Genomic DNA, 19,408 nt, shown 5'->3' with positions numbered 1-19,408 from the left:
CAGTATTCTCTTATAAATCTTTTGTATTTCTGAGGTGTCTGTTGTAATTTCTCCTCTTTCATTTCTGATTTTCTTTATTTAAAGCTTCACCAAGAGAGTAGATCTTAAAAGTTCTCATCACAAGAAAAAAAATTTGTTACTATGTGTTGTGACAGATGTTAACTGGACACATTGTGGTGATCATTTCACAATATATACAAATATCAAATCATTATGTTGTAAACCTGAAACTAATATAATGTTGTATGTCAGTTATATCTCAGTTAAAAAAAGAAAAACGAGCAGATGGGGAGCAAATGCTGCTACTTTTTAAAGGATGCCAGAGAAGCTGGAAAAAGAGTCAACTAAATTGTTAAGGGGGATGAGGGGGAAAGGGACAGACTCTGGAGTCAGGATGCAGAACAAGAAATGGGCTGGTGAGAAGTCTTGTGTATATTGAACAGGAGAAGGATACAAGAAATAAAGGAGGCTGAAAAGACTCACCATTAGGGATCGTGACACTATTATTAGAGTATAGATATATTTAATCAAACATTTAGGGTGCAATGATTATATTACTTATTTTATAAAGGAAAAACTTAGTGGCTTAAAACAAAATACATTTATTCCCTTTAGTTTCTGTGGGTCAGGAACCTGGATGTGGCTTAGCTGAGTCCTCTGGCTCAGGTCTCTCACAGGCTGCAGTCATCTCGGGACTGGGCTCGGGGAGGATCTGCTTCCACATTCACTCAGATGGTTATTAGCAGGATTCAGGTGCTCATGGGTTGTTGGATTGAGGGTCTCAGTTCCTTGCTGGCTGTTGGCTGGACACCTTCCTCTCTTCCTTGCTATGTGAGCCTCTCTAAAGAGCAGCTTACAACATGGCACCCAGCTTCCCTCAGAGAAAGAGAGCAAGAGAAGAAGAGAGAACAAGTAAGTCAGGGGTTAGAATCTTTTTTTTTTTTTTTATCAGCTCATCACTTTTGCTATATTCTGTTTGTTAGAAGGAAGTCCCCAGGTCCAGCCCACACACAGGGGGCGGAGTTATACAGGGTGTGAACACCAGGAGGCAGGATCACTGGAGCCATCTTAGAAGCTGCCTACCACATGGGGAATAACTGAAACTAAGGACAATGAGTTCAATTTTCCCTAGATTAGGGTGAAACCATGTCTTGTACCCACAAGGTTAAAGTGGGAAACAAAGTAACCAAAGTTTGTGAGCTTGCTTTGCAGAACAGCAGGAGGACCACTGATAAGAGACCAGCTTACTGACAGCACCCCCCCCAACTTGACTAAGCATTGTACAAGAGCATTGAGAGGTTAAAACGACTGATCGTAAACTTTAGATGTCACAGACTAAAAATCCACCACATAGAACCCCCATGAACTTGTGTGTGACCCATGAAGAAATATGAAAGACAGTCACACCTGCGCAAAGGACTCTTAAAACTTCAGCCCCCAAGGCCACGTGCTCCCCTCCCTTACCTAAAACCCCAAATAAAAACCCTTGCTTGTAGCTTTTCTGGGAGTTCAGGATTACAGCATTAGCTGCCTGTTCTCCTTGCTCAGCGCTTTGCAATAATTCCTACTTTCTTCCACTACACCTGGTGTCAGAGATGGGCTTGCTGCGTGATGGGTGAGTGAACCCACTTCCGGTTCGGTAACATAACCAGAGGCTGACTTGGTCAAAAGCAGAAATGTTTGATAGATAAATGTTTGTATCCCAATATTAAGGAGGGTGTACATGTTTCTTACCTCACTTGCTCATGTCGACTGTTATGCTAAAAACATAGGAAAGGTCTTTAAAAGTTGAAAAGGTGATCTATGAAAAGGATGTGGTGAGGGAAGCAGCAGATTGGAAAATAAAAACCAAGGACCAAGAGAAAAATGAGAAAACTATTATACAAGGAAGGTGTGTGCCCATTAGCTAGAATTTCTACTAAAGCATTAAAATAGTCTCAAAAGACTCAGGAGATAGGACGGGACAAATGGAATAGTTTCCATGATAAACTGCAGCTTTAAGACAACATGGAATTCTAAGACATTTGACTGACTCCACCCACCAGAAAATACTTGCAAAGCAGACAAAGTAATACAGAACACCTGAATGTTCCATTGTAAGAAACTTCTAGAAACAATTACCAATGACTCTATATGTAAAATAGCAAACTATGTTTTCAAGGACTTTCTTTCCTCAAAAGGAGGAAGAAAAATCACAATGTTGGAGGAAAATACTTTAGAATAGGCTCTCTCTTCCCTGATCTAAGCAGGCTTGGTGGTCTGGCTTCTGTCCATCTCTCAGGCCTCCTCTCCCATCGTTCACATGGCACACCATGCTGCAGCCACACTGGCCTCCCTGTCAGTCAGCAAAATACCAGCTCCTCTCCAAACTTTCTTTCACGTAGGTCTGTGCTAAAATATCACCTACCCGGAAAGAACTTCCCTGATTGCTATCTAAAATAGCCTGGACCCACCCATCCTGTTACCTTGCTTTTATTTTTCTTCATAGCACTTACCACTTTCCGAACTTATGCCTTTATTTCTTTATCTGCCTGACTCCTACAGTGAGATAAAAGCTGTATGACTTCAAGTTCTTTAGCTCACTGTTCTAGGACCTGGAAAAGCAAGCCATTGGCTCTTATAGCGTCTGTTGAGTGAACGAGAGAAAAAATAGAATGAGTGAAGCCCATAAAAATCATGTCAGGAGAAAAGCATAATAAAAGGGGGCAAAAAATGTGAAGAACAATTTGGTAGAATGTGCTAATACAAATTCATGCACAATGGGAAATAGTTATACTTGTATATAATATGTAATTCAATTTTTAAAAATCCTGAAAGACTCAAACGAGCTAATCTACTTGAAAATATTTAAGACAGTATATAAATCTGCCCACACAGCAGCTCTCTTGCTCTAGACGCCGGCGCTCCTTTCTGTGGATTCTCAGCAAAGGACTGGGTTTACCCTCCCTGTTTTATAAAATGTATTCTTGTCGCTATTTGATTGGCTGTCCGCCCCAGGAGCCCCTTTATCATTGGCCACGCCCTCAGTCCATCACTCCCGGATCCAAGCATTCCATTGGTCCGCTGCCTCAGACAGCCGTAGCTGCCTGTGCGCAGGCAGGAGGAGTTCTCCGGTGACGTCAAAGGCGCTCCCCCCACCACATTCCACTGCCTGGGCGGAGACTTCCCGGTGGCCCTGCCTTCGGGGGCGGGACAGGATGGAGAGCAAGACTTCTGATTGGGTGGGTCAGGCGATGTGAGTATCCGATTGGTCACTACGCCGGAGGGAGGTGGAGTCGTACTGGGTCCTGGAGCAGAGCTGAGGAGCTCTGGGGAGTCTCAAAGTTTGTGTCTGGAGCAGTAGCGGAAAGTGGGCTTTTTGCGAAGGGATTTTCTTGGGATGAGAGCTTATCTCCTGCCTTCATTTGGGATGCTCTCCCTGCTTTAACCCCTTCAGCCTTCAGTCTCACCCCTGGACAACCTGTCTCCCCCGGGATCCCGGAGGACACCGGACGGGAGCCCTCAGGCAGAGGAGCCAACGTTTTCCTTCCTAAGTGCATAAACTGCACGCATACGCATACACACACACACGCACACACAAACACACACGCAAGGCAAGCGCGCGAGCCGGATCGCCCTTCGAGGCGGCTCTGCCGGCTCCCCTCCTCCCTAAGCATCCTCGGCCCAGCGCGCCTCGGACCATCATGGAGGTGCTGGAGAGCGGGGAGCAGAGCGTCCTGCAGTGGGACCGCAAGCTGAGCGAGCTGTCAGAGCCCGGGGAAACCGAGGCTCTCATGTATCACACGGTGAGGACTCAGCTGGGCGGCGAAGGGGCGGCTTGAAAGGGGGAAGTGTTGTCACCAAAGGAACAGTTGGGGACAGGGAGCTGGGAAGGAAGTATTTAGGAAGAGCCATGCCCAGAATGAAGAGATCTGGGGAAAGAGGTGGTTTTTCTATCTGAACAGATAAAGGTGGGCCGCTGGCCCTTTTAAGCTTTTAATAATAGTAATGACACTTTGTATTCCTTTAGCAATTTATACTCTTTTCCGAGGCTTTTTCACATCTGTAATATTATTTCCTATTGCTATCAGTACTGTAAAGCATATTTGAAAATGATATGCCTCTGTTTAGTTTGCTAATGATTTTTGTAGGAAGCTTTTAAAAAACTAAACAAAATGAAGTAGCATTTTCTTTCCTTCGCTGTCATATCCTCCCCACTCCCGCTTTGCTTTCTTACGTATATTTCAAGAAGTACACCTCTATGTGTGTGTGTTGTGGAAAGACCCCTTCACATTAGGAGGAAGACCACTTTATTTGGCTTTTTTAACTGTATAGCCAAGAAATCTGCTTCCTCCCTCTTCAGAGGAAAGATCAGCAGAGGAGTATGGAAAATCTGAGGCGGTTGCATATTTCAGGAAGACTTTGGAGAAGGTGGGACAGCTCACCAGTTCCTTTTTCAGTCTTATGCCTCAGAGACCCCTTTGGGGATTAAACTGTCACAGAGCATGCACATTTCTTTTCAAGTTTTCAATTTCAATTTTTTGGTGTTAAATTTGCAAAATGAAATTGTGTTTCCAACAGCCAGCACTGACAATATGACTTTATGTGAGATCTCTTTGTTTCTTTTTTATAAATGCAGAGTTTGTAATTAGAGAAAGAGAACACTAATGAGAAAACGAGAGGCTTGGCTGCGTCCCCTTCATGATTCTTTTAATGGGGTCAGTGCCAGGATATTTGAAACTTTTGCAAAATGGCCTGCAGGCTCCACCTCTTTGGCCTTTGCCTCTGGCTGACGTTATTTTGGGAAAAGGGATGAGGGCCTCCCTGTGATTCCCACCAAAGCATTTGTGGTGGCCGAGAATGGCTTGTTTAAAAAATAGAGAGTGCAGGGCCAAGAGGGAGTGGTGGTTCCCGCTGGGGCAAAAAGCCAGATGTGTGGTATGATCCGCCCGGCTTTGCTCACTGAGCCTATCCTGTGGGGACCACGTGGGCTGCTTTTGGGTTGGAGGCCCAGATGTGCTTCCTGTCATCCGTACAGCACTTAGAGCACATTGGCCCTCAAATATCTTCTGATAATTGGGTGCTCGAGATGTTTCTACTGACATGGGCTGCATTTTAACCATTTGTGGAGGGGCAGCTCTTCTCTTTTGTTCTTAAACGTATTGTGAAGATGTCCCATCCAGCAGCTATAATGCTACAGCTTTGGGGTTGTCTTTCAGCTGGTGGAATGAATTATGCACAGGCGTCCACGTTCCCTTTCTCGGGCCCCGTGACTTACATATGTGAGATCACAGGCCAGGGTTTGAGATGCTACCTGTGACTGTGACATTAACTCCAGGCAGAACAGCTTGGACTGGCTCTAATTAGCATCTTTATGCACAGTGTCAGGGTTAGAGACCTTACATTCCTTTTAGTATTTTTTTTTTTTAAAGATTTTATTTATTTATTTTTTCCCCCAAAGCCCCAGCAGATAGTTGTATGTCATAGCTGCACATCCTTCTAGTTGCTGTATGTGGGACGCGGCCTCAGCATGGCCAGAGAAGCGGTGCGTCGGTGCACGCCAGGGATCCGAACCCGGGCCGCCAGTAGCGGAGCGCGTGTACTTAACCGCTAAGCCACCGGGCCGGCCCTCCTTTTAGTATTAAGGGCTTAGTTTCTCTACGTCATTGTAATGAAGCAGTGGTGTGTCTAATATTATTTTTTTTAAATGACTTTTATGTCTGTCACATAGGGTCGTGTCTCTTCTGGGCACCTCACTCGTATAAAATGGCACTCATCATTGCTGCAAGTCATTGCCAACAAACTGTATATGTGAATTAGTGTTAAAGGGGTATTGGATTTGGTAGCACAGATGACTGGATTATCTTCCTTCTAAACTCAGGGGAGTTTGGCAGAGATTTGAAAAGAGATAACTTTCCCATCTGTTTCTTGAACTCTGTTGGGTATCCAGTTGCAGAGCTAGTTATTATTCTATTCATCCATAATGTAGAATGGCCTGACCTCCAGGTGGAGAAAGGATGACCTGGTTATGCATTCATTCAAAGATTTATTCTTCCAATTAATAGTTATTGAATATCTTCTGTATGCCACACACTGTTCTGGGCACTTGGGATACGTCAATGAACAAAAGCAGACAAAAATTCTTGACCTTGAAAAGCTTTCATTCTTGGGGGGCGTGGGATGTGTGTGTAAGGGAAGATAATAAATGATAACCATAATAAGAAATATTATTATAGTATGTTAGACAATATAAGTGCCATAGAAGAAGTAAAAGTGGGTCAAGGTAAAGGAAATAGAGAACATAGGATGGAGGAAGGGCAAAATATGATTTTGAATTGACTGATCAGAATAAGCATCCCATGGAAAGTGGATCTGAACAAAGGCTTGAAAGAGGGGAGAATGTTAGCTCAGCAGGAGGAAAAGCCAGAGCAAAGGCTCTAAGGTGGGAGTGCATCTGGCATGAACCTGTGGTAACATCACCTTCTGTCTTAGATCCCCCTACTTTGGCCAGTTATTTTCCTTGTAAATGCAGGTTACTTCTGAGACACAATGTCTGTGTTTGGAATGGCCCAGTGAAACTTGCTAAGTTGATTGGATTGGGCATTGCACAGGGAGATGAGAGCCTGCAGGGAGGGTAAGGTGCAGATATAAGTTAGGAAAGTGGTAAGATATGATAATAGCTATCATCTACTGAGTATTTATTATCTGACAGGGAGAGCTGGCTTCATGGCCCTGCCACCCATGCACTCCTACAGGGCCCCACACTTGGTTCCATGCTCTGCTGTCACCATCTTGAAATCCTTAATAATTTTTGAACACGGGGCCCCACATGTCCATTTTCCATTGGGTCCCACAGATTATGTAGCTGGCCCTGTTGCAAGTCATTGTGTTTAGTGCTTTACAAAAATTATACCATTGAACCCTCTTAATGACCCAATTAGAGAGCCATTTTTATTATTCCCCTTTTATAGATAAGAAAACTGAGGCTTAATAAGTTTAAGTGACTTGGTAAAGGTCCCATGGCTAATTACTGACAGAACTGGAGTTCAAACTCAGGTCTGCCTGCCTCCAAAGGCCAAGTTCTTGCCCACCATGCTGTATGAATGAAGGATGCAGACTTAAAGAGAAGGAACTGAGTCAGAGGATGGAGAGGATGATTGGGAAATCAGAAACTGCTGACCCTGAAGACAGCTAATGTTTAACTGAAGTGGCGGTGCCAACCACCATGCCCTCCTAGCGTGATCACTCTATTTGCCCTAAATAGGGATTTAGTTACCACATGCATGATTGCTGATGCCCTGTTTTAGCAAACATCACCCACCTGATTTTAAAAACATAGAAGGTTCAAGTTGCCTGAGGCTGGGGTTGTAAGTCTCTCAGGCGCCTTCTGTGAGCCATCAGGAGTAATGTTTTTCTTATTTGGTTAGTTAGGAAGAAGACTTCTTGGTCCAGAAGGACAAAGGCTTAGAGGAGACAGGTTCAAAGTCTACAAAATAATGAAGCACATAGATAGGGAAAATATGGATTTGCTTGTTAGATCCTGAATTTTTAGAATTTTGGGCTTTCTTTTGAAACAAAAAATAGTTCCCATACAGGTAGTGAAATATTATTTTAAATCCATGAGTAATACTTTTACGAAAGCTATTGCTTCTAGAGTGGATATAGGCTAAAAGTGGGTTCAGAAAAGATGGCAGATCTAAAAATGACGAGTGTCTCTCTTATGGTTTGAGATCATTGTGAGAAACCTTGTCCCTTCCCCCACACCTGCCTGGATGTGGGACATTTCTAACATATATGTTGTGTTCCTATAAGGTTCTATGCCAATTACATTTCTGGGAATTCACTGTAGGATTTTGCAATTTAAAGGACAGAACGGTCTAAAATTTTATCCATGTATCTTATATATGCACAGATTATGTCTGGAAGGATGCTCAAGAAATGGATAATTGATTGTTTCTGGCAAGGGGACTTGAGGGACTGGAGATCAAGAGAGGAGGGAGGGAGAGGAAGTTATTTACACTCTATTCTTTTGTACTGTTCGAATTTTTACCTTCTTAGTGTATTTAGAAAATGAAAAATTGCAACTTAAAGGCACCATGTAAAACTGGACTAGAGGTAATTTTAGCCTGAGTTTCATTGGGGGCAGAGGGGGACATGGTGTGCATTAATGCTCAACACCACTGGAGTCGGTGGAGGCCTCTGGTGAAGAATACAGGAGGCAGGAGTGCTTGGGGGAAAGGGGCTCTCAGGATGGAAGATTAACAGTGAGTTTGTGTATGATAAACTTTGTGATCTTGGTAACTTTCTTATATCTCAGTTTAGTGATCTGAAAAATAGGGATTTCATAAATTTTTGCAACAATTTTATCCTTTTAAAAAAGTATACGATAAGAATTGCCAGGTCTTTGCAAAGAGAATGACAACAGTTCTGCTTGTTCTCAATGCTAAGTTCATATAAATCCAGTCTTTGTAAAATTTTTTAGTGATTATGCTACTAAAATGTTATATCTAGTTAGTTCTTAAAGTGAAATGACTGATCCCAGACCGTGGTAGGTAGAGAGTTAAGGGAATGTTCAACCTGCCTGGTGCCCGGATATGAAGACCATTTGGCTTCCACATCTATCACTGATTGCCGGAATAGAGTTGGCTCATCTCACAGGCTGGTGGTTTCCCTTTCCTCCTGGCTGGCCCGGAGACTGATATGGCTCCAATGGGATATTGAAGCTTTTGGTTTGATGTTTGCCTCCCACTGTTGGCCCCTGACCAGCTTCTGAGGGGGAACCTGGGTCCTTGTGACTTGAGAATATCATTACTTCTGGTCACAAACCGAATAAAGGTGATGAGTTCTAGTAAGAGACAGATTGTAAAGTAAGTGTAATTTGTCTTCGAGGCCCTTGCTTCACCTTTCTTCACTTTTACCCCTTCCATGTTTCCCTCCCTTCTTGGGCCCCAAGTGGTCCCCATAATGGTGTTCTCTTTCCAATTCCCTCTCTTAAATTTTGCTCTCAGGAAAGATTTGATAAGCTTACACTAAACATTGAAATATTTGTAAGTCTTAACATATGACTCCTAAATGGTCATTTATATTTCACAGTAATTGTCAGGTCGAAAGGGTGAATCTCTAAGTGGAGAGCTGAAGCCAATAGCCAGCAAGTAGGGGAGGACTATTTGGGGAGTGGGGAAGAGTCCTCACTATTCCATACATGTGGCTCTTATTCATAGGGCAGCCTTGCACATGTGTTGCTAATTTATCTATGATCTAAACAATTTTAACTGGCTTGGTGAAAAATCTTTGGCCTGTTATATTATCGTCTCTGAAATTGTTCTCATGGTGTTAACACCATGGATTGGGGGAACGTGACTTGGGCACAGTCCTGAAAGATGAGAGGCCGGTGCTGAGTTTTGTACTTGCTCTCTTTCTTGAAAAATCCCTGAGTGATAATATTCTATGGAAGCAGGAAGCTCTGATATGAAGTTTTTATTGCAGGAGAAATGAGGCATTGCATCTAGATTGATAATTGAATTAAATTACAATGCCTGCAGCTGCATGTGACTGAAAACTGACAAAGATTGCTTATACAATAAGTAAGTTATTATGTCGTGTTGCAAGAGGCCTAGAAGTATAGCTGCTTGTTTGGCTGATTCAGCAGCTCCTTAGTGTCATCATGGACCTAGATTTCATCAATCTATATGCAGATTTCATCTTCAGGTTGGAGGCAACCTGAAGGCAACTCATCCCCCATATAAGTTTCAGGCGTTCAATTCAGTCGGCCAATAGCCAGAGGAAGAGAGGTTCCTTGTGTCCCTTCCCTTAGGATGGAAGAAGCTTTTTTCAGAAGCCCGCCAGCTGATTCCTCTTTCAGTTTTATTGGAAAGCATTGGATTACATGACCATTTCTAAACCAATGGCTGGAAAAGGATTTACATGATTGGCTTAGATTAGTCATCTGGGGATGGAGGAGATTTTGGAGGCTCAACGAGGGTGACCATTTGTAACAATCATTAGTAAAATAGTCTTGAGTTGGCAGTCCTTTCCTTAAAAGGTATGTTTGTTTAACCAATGGCTGTTTTTCTCACAAACATGGTCTAGCAAATGGAAAATGTTTTAAAATCCACAATAATTAGCCTTGGTAGCAAAAGATCAAACTAAGAACTGCGCTGCTTACAAAGCTCTAAGAACGTTATTTAGCTGTGCTAATAGCACCCGATGAATGAAGACTATAGAGACAGGAATAGTCTCTGAAATGCAAGCGAAAGCTATCAGGGAGGCAGTACTGCTGTCCCAACTCACTCACTAGGAGATGTAGAATTAACTGTATCATCTGAACTCTCTGCCTCAGGGTCAAATATCAGGGCTGGAGGTCACTAGCTGAGCCTGTAATCATGCTCACCATGCAAGACAAGAATGACTTGCTCTGTTCGAGGCCCATGCAACCTCACTTCAGCAGGCGGAAAGCTGAATGTCATTTTTCAAAGAAGCTGTTTTTCCAGTTGCGTATGGCTATTTAAATATAGATAAGGCCATGTGTGCCTGTTGGCAGCTTGAACTGCCTGCCTCAGCCCGTCTGGGCTCTGACCTGTCTGCTGGCTGTCTTGGGGCAAATGGCCCTAGGCCTTGGCTTTCCATTTGGTAGGGTTGAGGGCTTATGGCTGCGCGGTATAGTGTCCACATTCCCTGCCTCTCTAGAGTCAGGATGGAAAGGAAATGATGAAACCCCACCTTCTTTGTGTTAACCTTGAGCCTATTCGTCCTTCTCCCTGCTCACCACATGTTCTTGGGCACTTCCAAATGAAGTTCCAAGTGACCTCAACTTTCCCCTGAATGGAATTGTCTACGTTATCCATGAGGCACATAGGGCACATATCCATGGCCCATTTTATCTATGGAGAATCTGAGGCCTAGAACAGTAAAGAGATTTGCTCAGCCCCTTGAGGACAGGAGAAATGACTTTGTCTTGTCTATACTCCCACGATGCTTAGTCAAGCACAGGATGCTCAGAGATACATAATAGCTCAACGCACAATTAAATGGAGAGAGGCAGTCTTAGAGAATGCATAAGCTCAGTGACCTTGGCTTCTTTTGTTAATATATTTTTTAAACGGGATTCTTGTAAATGCTTCTGCAAATCTGAAAGTTGAGCATGAAAGTGACTTGGGTTATTCCGTGTTAATATCTTTTCTTGTTTAGAGAACAAGTTGGGAGGGAGGGCGGTTGTATAACAATCCCAGTTCCCACTAGAGCAGAGTTGAAGGCAGCATTGTGGAAAGGGTGGGCTTTGGAGCCTGGCGAGTTTGGTGCCCAGGGCCGCTGGTTCTCTGGTGACCTTGGGCAAGTTACCTCACCTCTTTGGGTCTCAGTTTCTTCACACGTCACTGCATGGCCCAGAGTAGACACACTTTTCCACCCTCTCCCCTAAGTCAAATGTCTTCTCTCCGGGGAAGAGGTGTCCCGAGCTCAGGAGTCTGACATCACTCAGGAAGCACAGCAGGCCTGTAATTACTCTCTCTCATGCATCTTCATTTCCTCTCCTCCCCAGCTTCTACCTTCTGCTGTAAACACAGGTCTCTGCCCTGAACACATGTTTGCCAGATGCTGCTGCCCCTTCTTGCTCATTTTTTCTCTCTTGTTCACTCCCAGGTTTTCTCAAACAAATGGTCGATAGCTACGGCCTTTATTTCCCTACTTTCTACTTACTCCTGCACCCTGTATGTTCTGATTCCTACTGCTGCTAGAAGGTCTTGCAACTTCTCCCTAACCACTAAATTCAGTCTTCTCTCTGTTCTTACCTGCTAGGCCTCATGGAAATATTTGGCAATATTGACCACAAGGTCATCTCGTAACTTGTTCTTGCTTTGGCTTCCATGACACTCTGGCAGGCTTAGTTTTTCTTCCTTCACTGGCTTCCTTACCATCTGTTAAAATATGAGTGTTTGGTACTTGGCCTTCTATTCTCTCTGGATGCTACCCTGGGCTCCTCTATCAATTTCAAAACAGCTGATTCTCAGATTTTTATGTCTGTTATTTGTCTTTTGATGGAAAGTGGGAGATCCTTGGAGTAGGACCCAAAATTCTTCTGGGCCATTATTAGCTGTAGAACAGCTCTGGCTGGGTAACCCTTGAATCTTCATGATGCCTTACTCTGACTAAGAAGAGCTGGGGAAACTTTGATCCTCCTTATCTCTGCACCCCGTTTATCTCAGGGAATGTTTAGTGACTCAGCTCTCCTGCAGTGTAAACCCTTGAGAAGCTCACAGGTCGTTACTAGGACACAGCTGTTTCTAGAGTCAATGTCACCCATCAGATGCAGGCTGTGTTTTGACTGGGTTTGTGCTTATTCTTCGCTTGGGAAACCCTTTGTGGTGTTCTGCGGTGGTATGTCTAATTTTTTCTAGGACTATGTGGAAGGTCAATGCAAAAGTGAGACACAACTTCTTAGATCGTGTACCATATATTCCTCGGTGTGTATAGCTGCTGTCAAGCTCATTACAATTGCCTCGTGTTGAACTGCCTGCCTTTGAGTTGCTCTGTTCTGGTGTAATTTATTTATCTAAACTTCATCGACATTATTGAAGAGCTTTGAATTTTTTTTAAGAGTTAAGATGGGTTGTTCTGAGCCACTCAAATTTCTATGCCTGCTTCTTATTAGAAGTATCAATGGTGGCTCTTGGAAGAAAATTTTTCTTTGGAGCATAAAGCACTTAGATGTGTGAACTCGTAGGACAAGTTACTTGATGTCCTAGGTCTCAGTTTATCCAAATGTAAATGCTGCATTGGTATTCCACTGTCCCGAAGTTTCTTGTAACTCCACAGTTCCATGCTGAGTGTCAGGCTTCTATCCTTGAAAGTCTCTCATCTTTAAAAAGTGAGTAATTTAAAACAACAACAACAACAAGATTCAGTTGATAGCCTATTTCATTGGGGCAACTCAGTTGGCAGGTGTTGTTTTGCATTTTGTAGCCTCTGTTTTCTGATTTAAAACCTCGCTTCTGTAAAACCCAGACAAAATAAAGAATGGAAAACAGAGAGGCACAGAGGTAGGAAACATTTTTTTTTAACATCAGAAAAAAAAAACTAAAACCAAAAAAACCTTCTTCAGACTTCTTGGCAAATAAGAGGAGTCTGGGAATAAAAAATCCACAAACAGTTTTCTAGTTGTCTGAGTGGAAAATCCTGGTTTTTAACATTTCATATCTTGGAAATGTCTGAATAGTTTTTGTTTAAAGGGAAATTCCTTTTGGCTGAGAAAGAGCCTGCAGGATTCAAACTGATAGGGTGATGTTTTTAGAAAACTTGGCGGAAGTAAGGATTTGTGATGAAAATGCTTTCTCACTGGCCAATTGTGTTAAACAGAAATTTAAGTCCAAGGTTACCAGTCATAGTGTTTTAAAGTTTCAACCATTAACTCCTTCCTTCCCCTGGCTTCCTGTCTGCATCCTGGGGCAACATCTCTCACAGCTGGTCCTTCCTCCAATTGGAGGAACTTAATGAACTGCTTTTCCAAACCTGTGTGTGTTCTGGGCAGGAAGATACATATTCTTGACCTTGTGGCTCTCCCAGTAGAGTGGGAAGGAAGATGCGTAAATAGTTATTAAATTACAAGTCATTAAATACGTGGTGCACATTTTGCATTAGAGCTGTATTCAAAGTATTTCTGGAGCACAGAGGATGGAATAACAAGTCTGAAGGAGATGAAGCATTTGGGAACACTTTGCAGAGCAGGTGATATTTGCATTGGGTCCTGAAGTATAAACAGGAGTTCTCCAGGCAGCGGGAACATCAGGTATAGAGTTGGAATGTGTAAAATGTCATGGTTGATTTTGGGAGTCCCAAGTAGTTTTATGTGGTTTGAGAATAGGGTGCTCTGTGGGGAGTGTTGGGAGATACGACAAGATCGTAAAAGGTTTGCATGCTTTGTTAATCATTTGGACATTCTTTTGTGGGCAGTAGAGTGGGAGGCTTTTAAGGCTTTTGATGAGTGAGGGACAGGAGTAGAAATGTATTTTCGAAAGAAAACCCTAATGGTTATGAAGGATGGATTGGAGGGCAGAGTTAATGGCGGCAAGACGATCTGCTGCCTGGTATTTCATCCATGAAGTAGAACAAGACACCGTGAGGGCCTGAACCAGACGGGGAGGAGCACATGAATGCAAGAAAGAGTTAGGAGCTAGACGTGGAGATTTGGTCACCGTGGGGATGAGAGAGGCATGTGGGGACTTCCTGTTTTCTGAAGTGGCCGACTAAGGTGATGGTGCTGCCGTTGACCTAGAAGAGGAATATTTGGAGGAAGAATGAGTTTAGTGGGAAAGATAATGAGTTCAGTTTCAGACATGGTGATTCTGATGTGTTCGTGGAACATTCAGGAGAGATACTTAAAAGGCATTTGGAAACTTGGGTCTGGAATTCTGGAGAAAGATCTGGACTGGAGATGTAGATTTGGGTGTTACGAGTCTAGTGAGGGAAAAGTGAAGCCAATAGTCCGTATAAGATAGTCCAAAGAGGTCAAGGTGAGAGTGAGGAGTGTGAGAGAAAGCTGAGGATGGAGCCCTGGGGCACCAGAAAGGTTGGCAGGGGAAGAGTAATCTGCAGATGAAAGTCAGAAAGACTCGGCAGGAAAATGTGGAGAAAATTCAGGAAAATCCCATCATAGGATCCAAAAGAGGGGAGAGTTGCTGCAGAATAGTTGAGATAAATAAGGGCTGAGTGTGTTCTTCAGTTGACTGCCAGACACTCCAAGGACTGTGTTTATGTTAGCTCAGGGCAGTACCTGTGTCTTGGAGCTACGGAGGCCTCCCTGTGGTCTGGACCTGTGGTCATGCTGTGTGGCACTGTGCCAAGGAGTGGAGGCCTTGTTTCCAGGAGAGATTGGAAATTGCAGAAGCGCAGGAACTGAGAGGAAGTATGCACGATGGATAGTATATGCAACACTGCGTCTTTCTTTCCTTTTGTTTTGTAAAAGGTTAAAAGCAATCCTCAAAGATGGCCTTGCAGACTGTCATGGTGCCCGTGCAGTTTTAGGAGGGTGCTTCCTTCATTCCTCGCTCCAACCTGAGTCCATCTAACCCCGATGTCCTTCCAGGTGGTGAGGAGGGGTTTATGCATGTGTCCCTATGTGCATGTGTCATTATGGTTCTCAGGCTTTGGGGCCTGCAAAAGGATGGTCTCTGGACTCACGCCTGTAAAGAGGGTTGGAATGTATCAAATGCCTATCAGGCTTCTGCCTTTTCCTTTCTGTATTCCTTCTGACTCTTCCCACTGAGAAAGTATCAGGTGAACTCACTAGTTGCCAAAGATGAATTTGATTGCAGAGATATCAACAATATTCAAATGGTAGAAAAAGAAAAAACTCTAATTGGCCTCATGTTTTGTATGACATGATAATAGAGACACGTGAGGACAAATGGTTTTGTAATAAGAATATGAGCCTGAGGGCTTTCTAGTGGAGGGAACATTAAAATAAATGATGCAGCTTCAAAGAAAATGTGCAGCTATAAGCAGGGCCTGGGTTTCAGGACCTTCAAAGGGGACACTGGTGGGACACCCTCCAGGCCTCCCTGTGCCCCCTGCATGCTGGGCTGGATTCTGCCCTTGCTCTTTGCTGCCCTGTATCCGGGATGTTGCTTTCGTGGGAGGTGAGGAACAGGCATGGGAGGAGGAGCCCTATAGCCTGGACTGAAGCCAGCACATAAGGGCTGAAGAAAGAAGGGAGTAGAGTGGAAGAAGAATTCTGCGCAGGGAGGAAGCAGGCGGCCCTTCTCACCCGGGAGCAGGACAGACTCCTGCCAGGAGACACCAAGTTCACCCCAAGGTTCCGCTGCAGTGTGGGTTAAGTGGGTCTCTTGGCTAACTGGGAAACATTACTTTTTATCACATTATTTCAATAACAAAACGCCTTGTGAGTGTGAAGCACCTGTGTTACAAACTTTAAAAATAAATGGACATAATTTTTTAGAATAGCTTTAGGTTCACAGCAAAATTGAGCAGAATGTCCGGAGTTCCCATACACGCCCGCCCTCTGCCACCACAAACAACCTACCCCGCTGGCAGCATCCTGCTGTTACAAACTTGTGGAATGTGGCTTCATAAGCTGGGGTTACCTGTGGCAGCTTTTGATTTTAACTTTGTTTTTTAAAATTAGTCACAGACAAGCTTCCTTTTGTAGTCATACAGGAAGCCAGATTGGCCCCAAGAGCCTTAAGCATATGTGTGTGAGTTTGTGTGTGTGTAGGCTGTTTTTGTTTTGTTTTAATAAAAACTTACTTCAAACAATTTAGGAGCAGACCTATAGATTTCAGTGGAATGTAATTAAAAAGTTAAAATATGGTGTGTTCCCCCCATTTCCATTTACAAATGGCTTAGGCACTGGACATTGTCCTTTGGGAAGGAGGGTGGGATCGAGTGAGAGAAATACTATATTTTTTGTAACCAAAGAACCCGAAGCCGATCTTTGTAGCTTTGACTTTTAACTTCCTACACTGACGTGGTGTTCATTTCTGAGGCACTGCCAGGAGTTGTTTTTCTGGTTCTGCTGTGGATTTGCAAGTTTTCTTTCCAGGGCTCTCCTGCAACCTGTGACCCACATTTGGGGGCAGCTGGAAGGCCTGGGGCTTTGGGCTGAGGAAGCCGAGGAGGTGAGACCAAACCCAGATGGAGACAAACCTGCCCCCCTTGGGCTCCAAGGCCTCACGTTCTAGCCGAAGGCGCCCGGCGACCCCAGCATTCTCATGTGTGATGAGAGAGAGGCAGAGAAGCAGCAGCTAGAAAACCATTTGGCTTTTCAGCTGTGTTTACATACGGAGGAACAGGAGGTGGGTCGAAACCCAGTGTTTCTTTTTGATTTAAATACAGACTTATAGGAGGAAACTGAAATTAAGCCTGGCCCAGCTGAGAGGTGGGATGGCTGAGTGGAGTGAGCATGGTGAATTTTTAGCTTTCTTGTTCGTACCCTTCCTATTTCTGTCGTGGGATTCTGAATGTCCTGTTGTCTGCTGATTGCTCAACCACTGCGGGAAAGGGTTGATAGAAAAAGGAGAGATTTTGGAGTTAGCACAAACTTCATAGCCCTTATCACCACCAGCACATTATTTATTCAGTGCTTCCCAGCTCTGTCAACATGGCACTCACAGATGATGATGGTATCCGTCCTGTGCCTTGAAGCAATGGATGAGGCTGATCGCAGCCCAGGGGCTCTGTCGGCTCCAGCCTCTGCTTGGGGCACTCCCTAGGCACACTGGATGGGAGCTACCACAGCAGTGCCGAGCACATGATAGGTGTCCAATAAAATATTTGCTGGATGAATGGATGAATGAAGGACTGGGCTTACAGTCTGCTTCTGGCACTCCCTACTCTGGGTACGTTTCTGAGGCTATTTCGCAAGGCCATGATAGAAGATAAGTGACATGATGTAAATAAAGTGTTTATCTCAGTGCCTGGTACATGGCCACTAAGGAGATACTGGGTTCCTGGCCTCCATTTCCCAACAATTTCAGGGAGACGTAGGAGAAAACTCTTGCTGAATTCTAAACTTCAGAAAAAAATCAGTAAACAGAATAAAGCCTTTCTAATGTGGCCTAATTTATGTGTTTATTTATTCCAGTTTTATTGAGATATAATTGACATATAACATTGTATAAGTTTAAGGTGTACAACATAATGATTTGATATATGTATATATTGTGAAATGATTACAGTAAGTTTAGTTAACATCCATCACCTCACATAGTTACAAATTGTTTTCCTTGTGATAAGAACTTATAAGATCTACTTTCTTAGCGACTTTCAGGTATACAATGCAGTATTGTTAACCATTGTCACCATGCTGTACATTACATCCCCAGGGCTTTTTATCCTATAGCTGGGAGTTTGTACCTTTGGACTGCCTTCACCCTAATATGGCCTAATTGCAACCAGACATTTAGGGGAAAAAAACACCAAAAAGTTTCTTTAGTTTCTGCCTGAATCTTTTTAGGCTCGAAGCCCGGTGTTGATTTGCATGACTGAATTCACACTGCGATTTTTCAGGCACCTGCTTCTGTGGAACTGAAATTCTTTGTAGGTTTTGAGGGGGTGGATTGGTGGCAGGTGTTAACATTCTTCAAGTCACAAGAAGGAAGACAAGAAGAGGCCAGCCCATTCCCTGTCCCTGCCATCCCCTGAAACAACCATCTATGACTGGACGTTCAGATCATTTTCATTGTTTTTCTGGTATACACAGCGTTTCCGGGGCTGATTGTGGTATGTTAGGAATCCATTAACATGAGGAGGCTTGGGAAGGAGTGGGGAGCATGGTGTGGAACAGCCCGAGCCGGACCCTGTCCACAGTGTCCAGGAGAAGCCTGAAGGGCTCTCCAGTGCTTGGCACTGCTTGTCCCCCGGGCCTTACCAGCAGAGCAACTTTGAGTGCTGTGGATAAGCTGCAGCAAAGGGTGTTGAAGCCACATGCTCTCCTGACCCACGACCTGAACTACATTCAGCCTTTGACCTTCTAAAGTAGTTGATATAAGTAGAGTTCAGCGAGAGAACCTCCTCTGAGTTTACTTTCTTTGGAAGCAGGGTTCTAAGTTGCTCTTCTCTGCCTTCCTTTTATCTGGATCAACAGCATTCTATGTACAGAAGTTGCACGTAGATTCTAGCATGTGAATGGACCCCTTCCATAACGCCTCGTTATTACTTTGGCAATTTCAATAGGGCTTTGGGAGAGAGCTGTTAGACACTGGTGCACAAATTCCCACCCCCCCTGGAAGTTATACATTTTTATTTGAAACAAAAAAAGTCATTGCTTATAATGGGATTGAATGCCAAAGAGAGAAAATCCTTAGCTATAGAGGCTAGCAAGTTGGAACGAGTTCCTGATGGTTCTTCTCTGTGGAGCTGCATGACTGCAAAAGAGCTGACACTTTTGGAGACTAGTTAGCCCTTCATTGGTTTTTCATGAAATGCTGACAACTTTCATGGGGAAGTTTATTCTTTGGTGTTTGCCAACTAAAAGAAAAATATCCTGCTAGGTTGATTTATTTTTTTCTCATTGCCCTTTTGAGAAACCATTACCTGAGCCAAATTTGCTTTTAGAAAAAAAAAATCAAAACAAAACCAAGAACAAAAGTTTCAAGATTACAAGTGTATATATCATTTGGCTTCAAAATACAGTGATTTAAGCCTGGAAGCTTATCTTGTGAACGAAGAAGTCCTGGGCTAGGCCTTCTAGGACTGGTGTAGTGATTGAACAGTGCCAGTGGGGCCCAGGATTGTACCACCTTTTCATTCTGCCATCTTTAGCAGTTAGACCTTTGTCCTCATGGGCATTGCCTCATGACTGCAAGATGACTGCTTCACCTCCAGCATAATATCAGCCTCCCCAGCAGGAAGAAAGTGGGAGGACAAAGCAGGGGTGGTAACTATATTAGAAAAGCTAAGGCTTGCTTTGAGGTCCTCA

At 43.7% G+C, this 19,408-nt stretch overlaps 1 protein-coding gene across 2 annotated transcripts in view; it reads left to right on the top strand.

Moving 5' to 3' along the window:
* The first annotated feature begins 3,334 nt into the window (after nucleotides 1–3,334).
* The window catches only part of CREB3L2 (cAMP responsive element binding protein 3 like 2), a 101,352-nt gene continuing 85,278 nt past the window's right edge, over nucleotides 3,335–19,408 (top strand). Inside the window, exon 1 of one of the 2 annotated variants that reach the window (XM_058530956.1) lies at nucleotides 3,335–3,785. In XM_058530956.1, the coding sequence (XP_058386939.1) occupies nucleotides 3,684–3,785 (102 nt within the window). In that variant the 5' untranslated portion in view covers nucleotides 3,335–3,683. Of the gene's footprint in view, nucleotides 3,786–16,461; nucleotides 16,785–19,408 lie in introns of those variants that run through there. The other variant, XM_058530964.1, reaches the window with a different exon arrangement.

This window comes from Diceros bicornis, chromosome 3 (genome assembly GCF_020826845.1).
Source record: "Diceros bicornis minor isolate mBicDic1 chromosome 3, mDicBic1.mat.cur, whole genome shotgun sequence".
NCBI classification, from domain to species: domain Eukaryota; kingdom Metazoa; phylum Chordata; class Mammalia; order Perissodactyla; family Rhinocerotidae; genus Diceros; species Diceros bicornis.
This window is presented reverse-complemented; position numbering and strand designations above follow the sequence as displayed.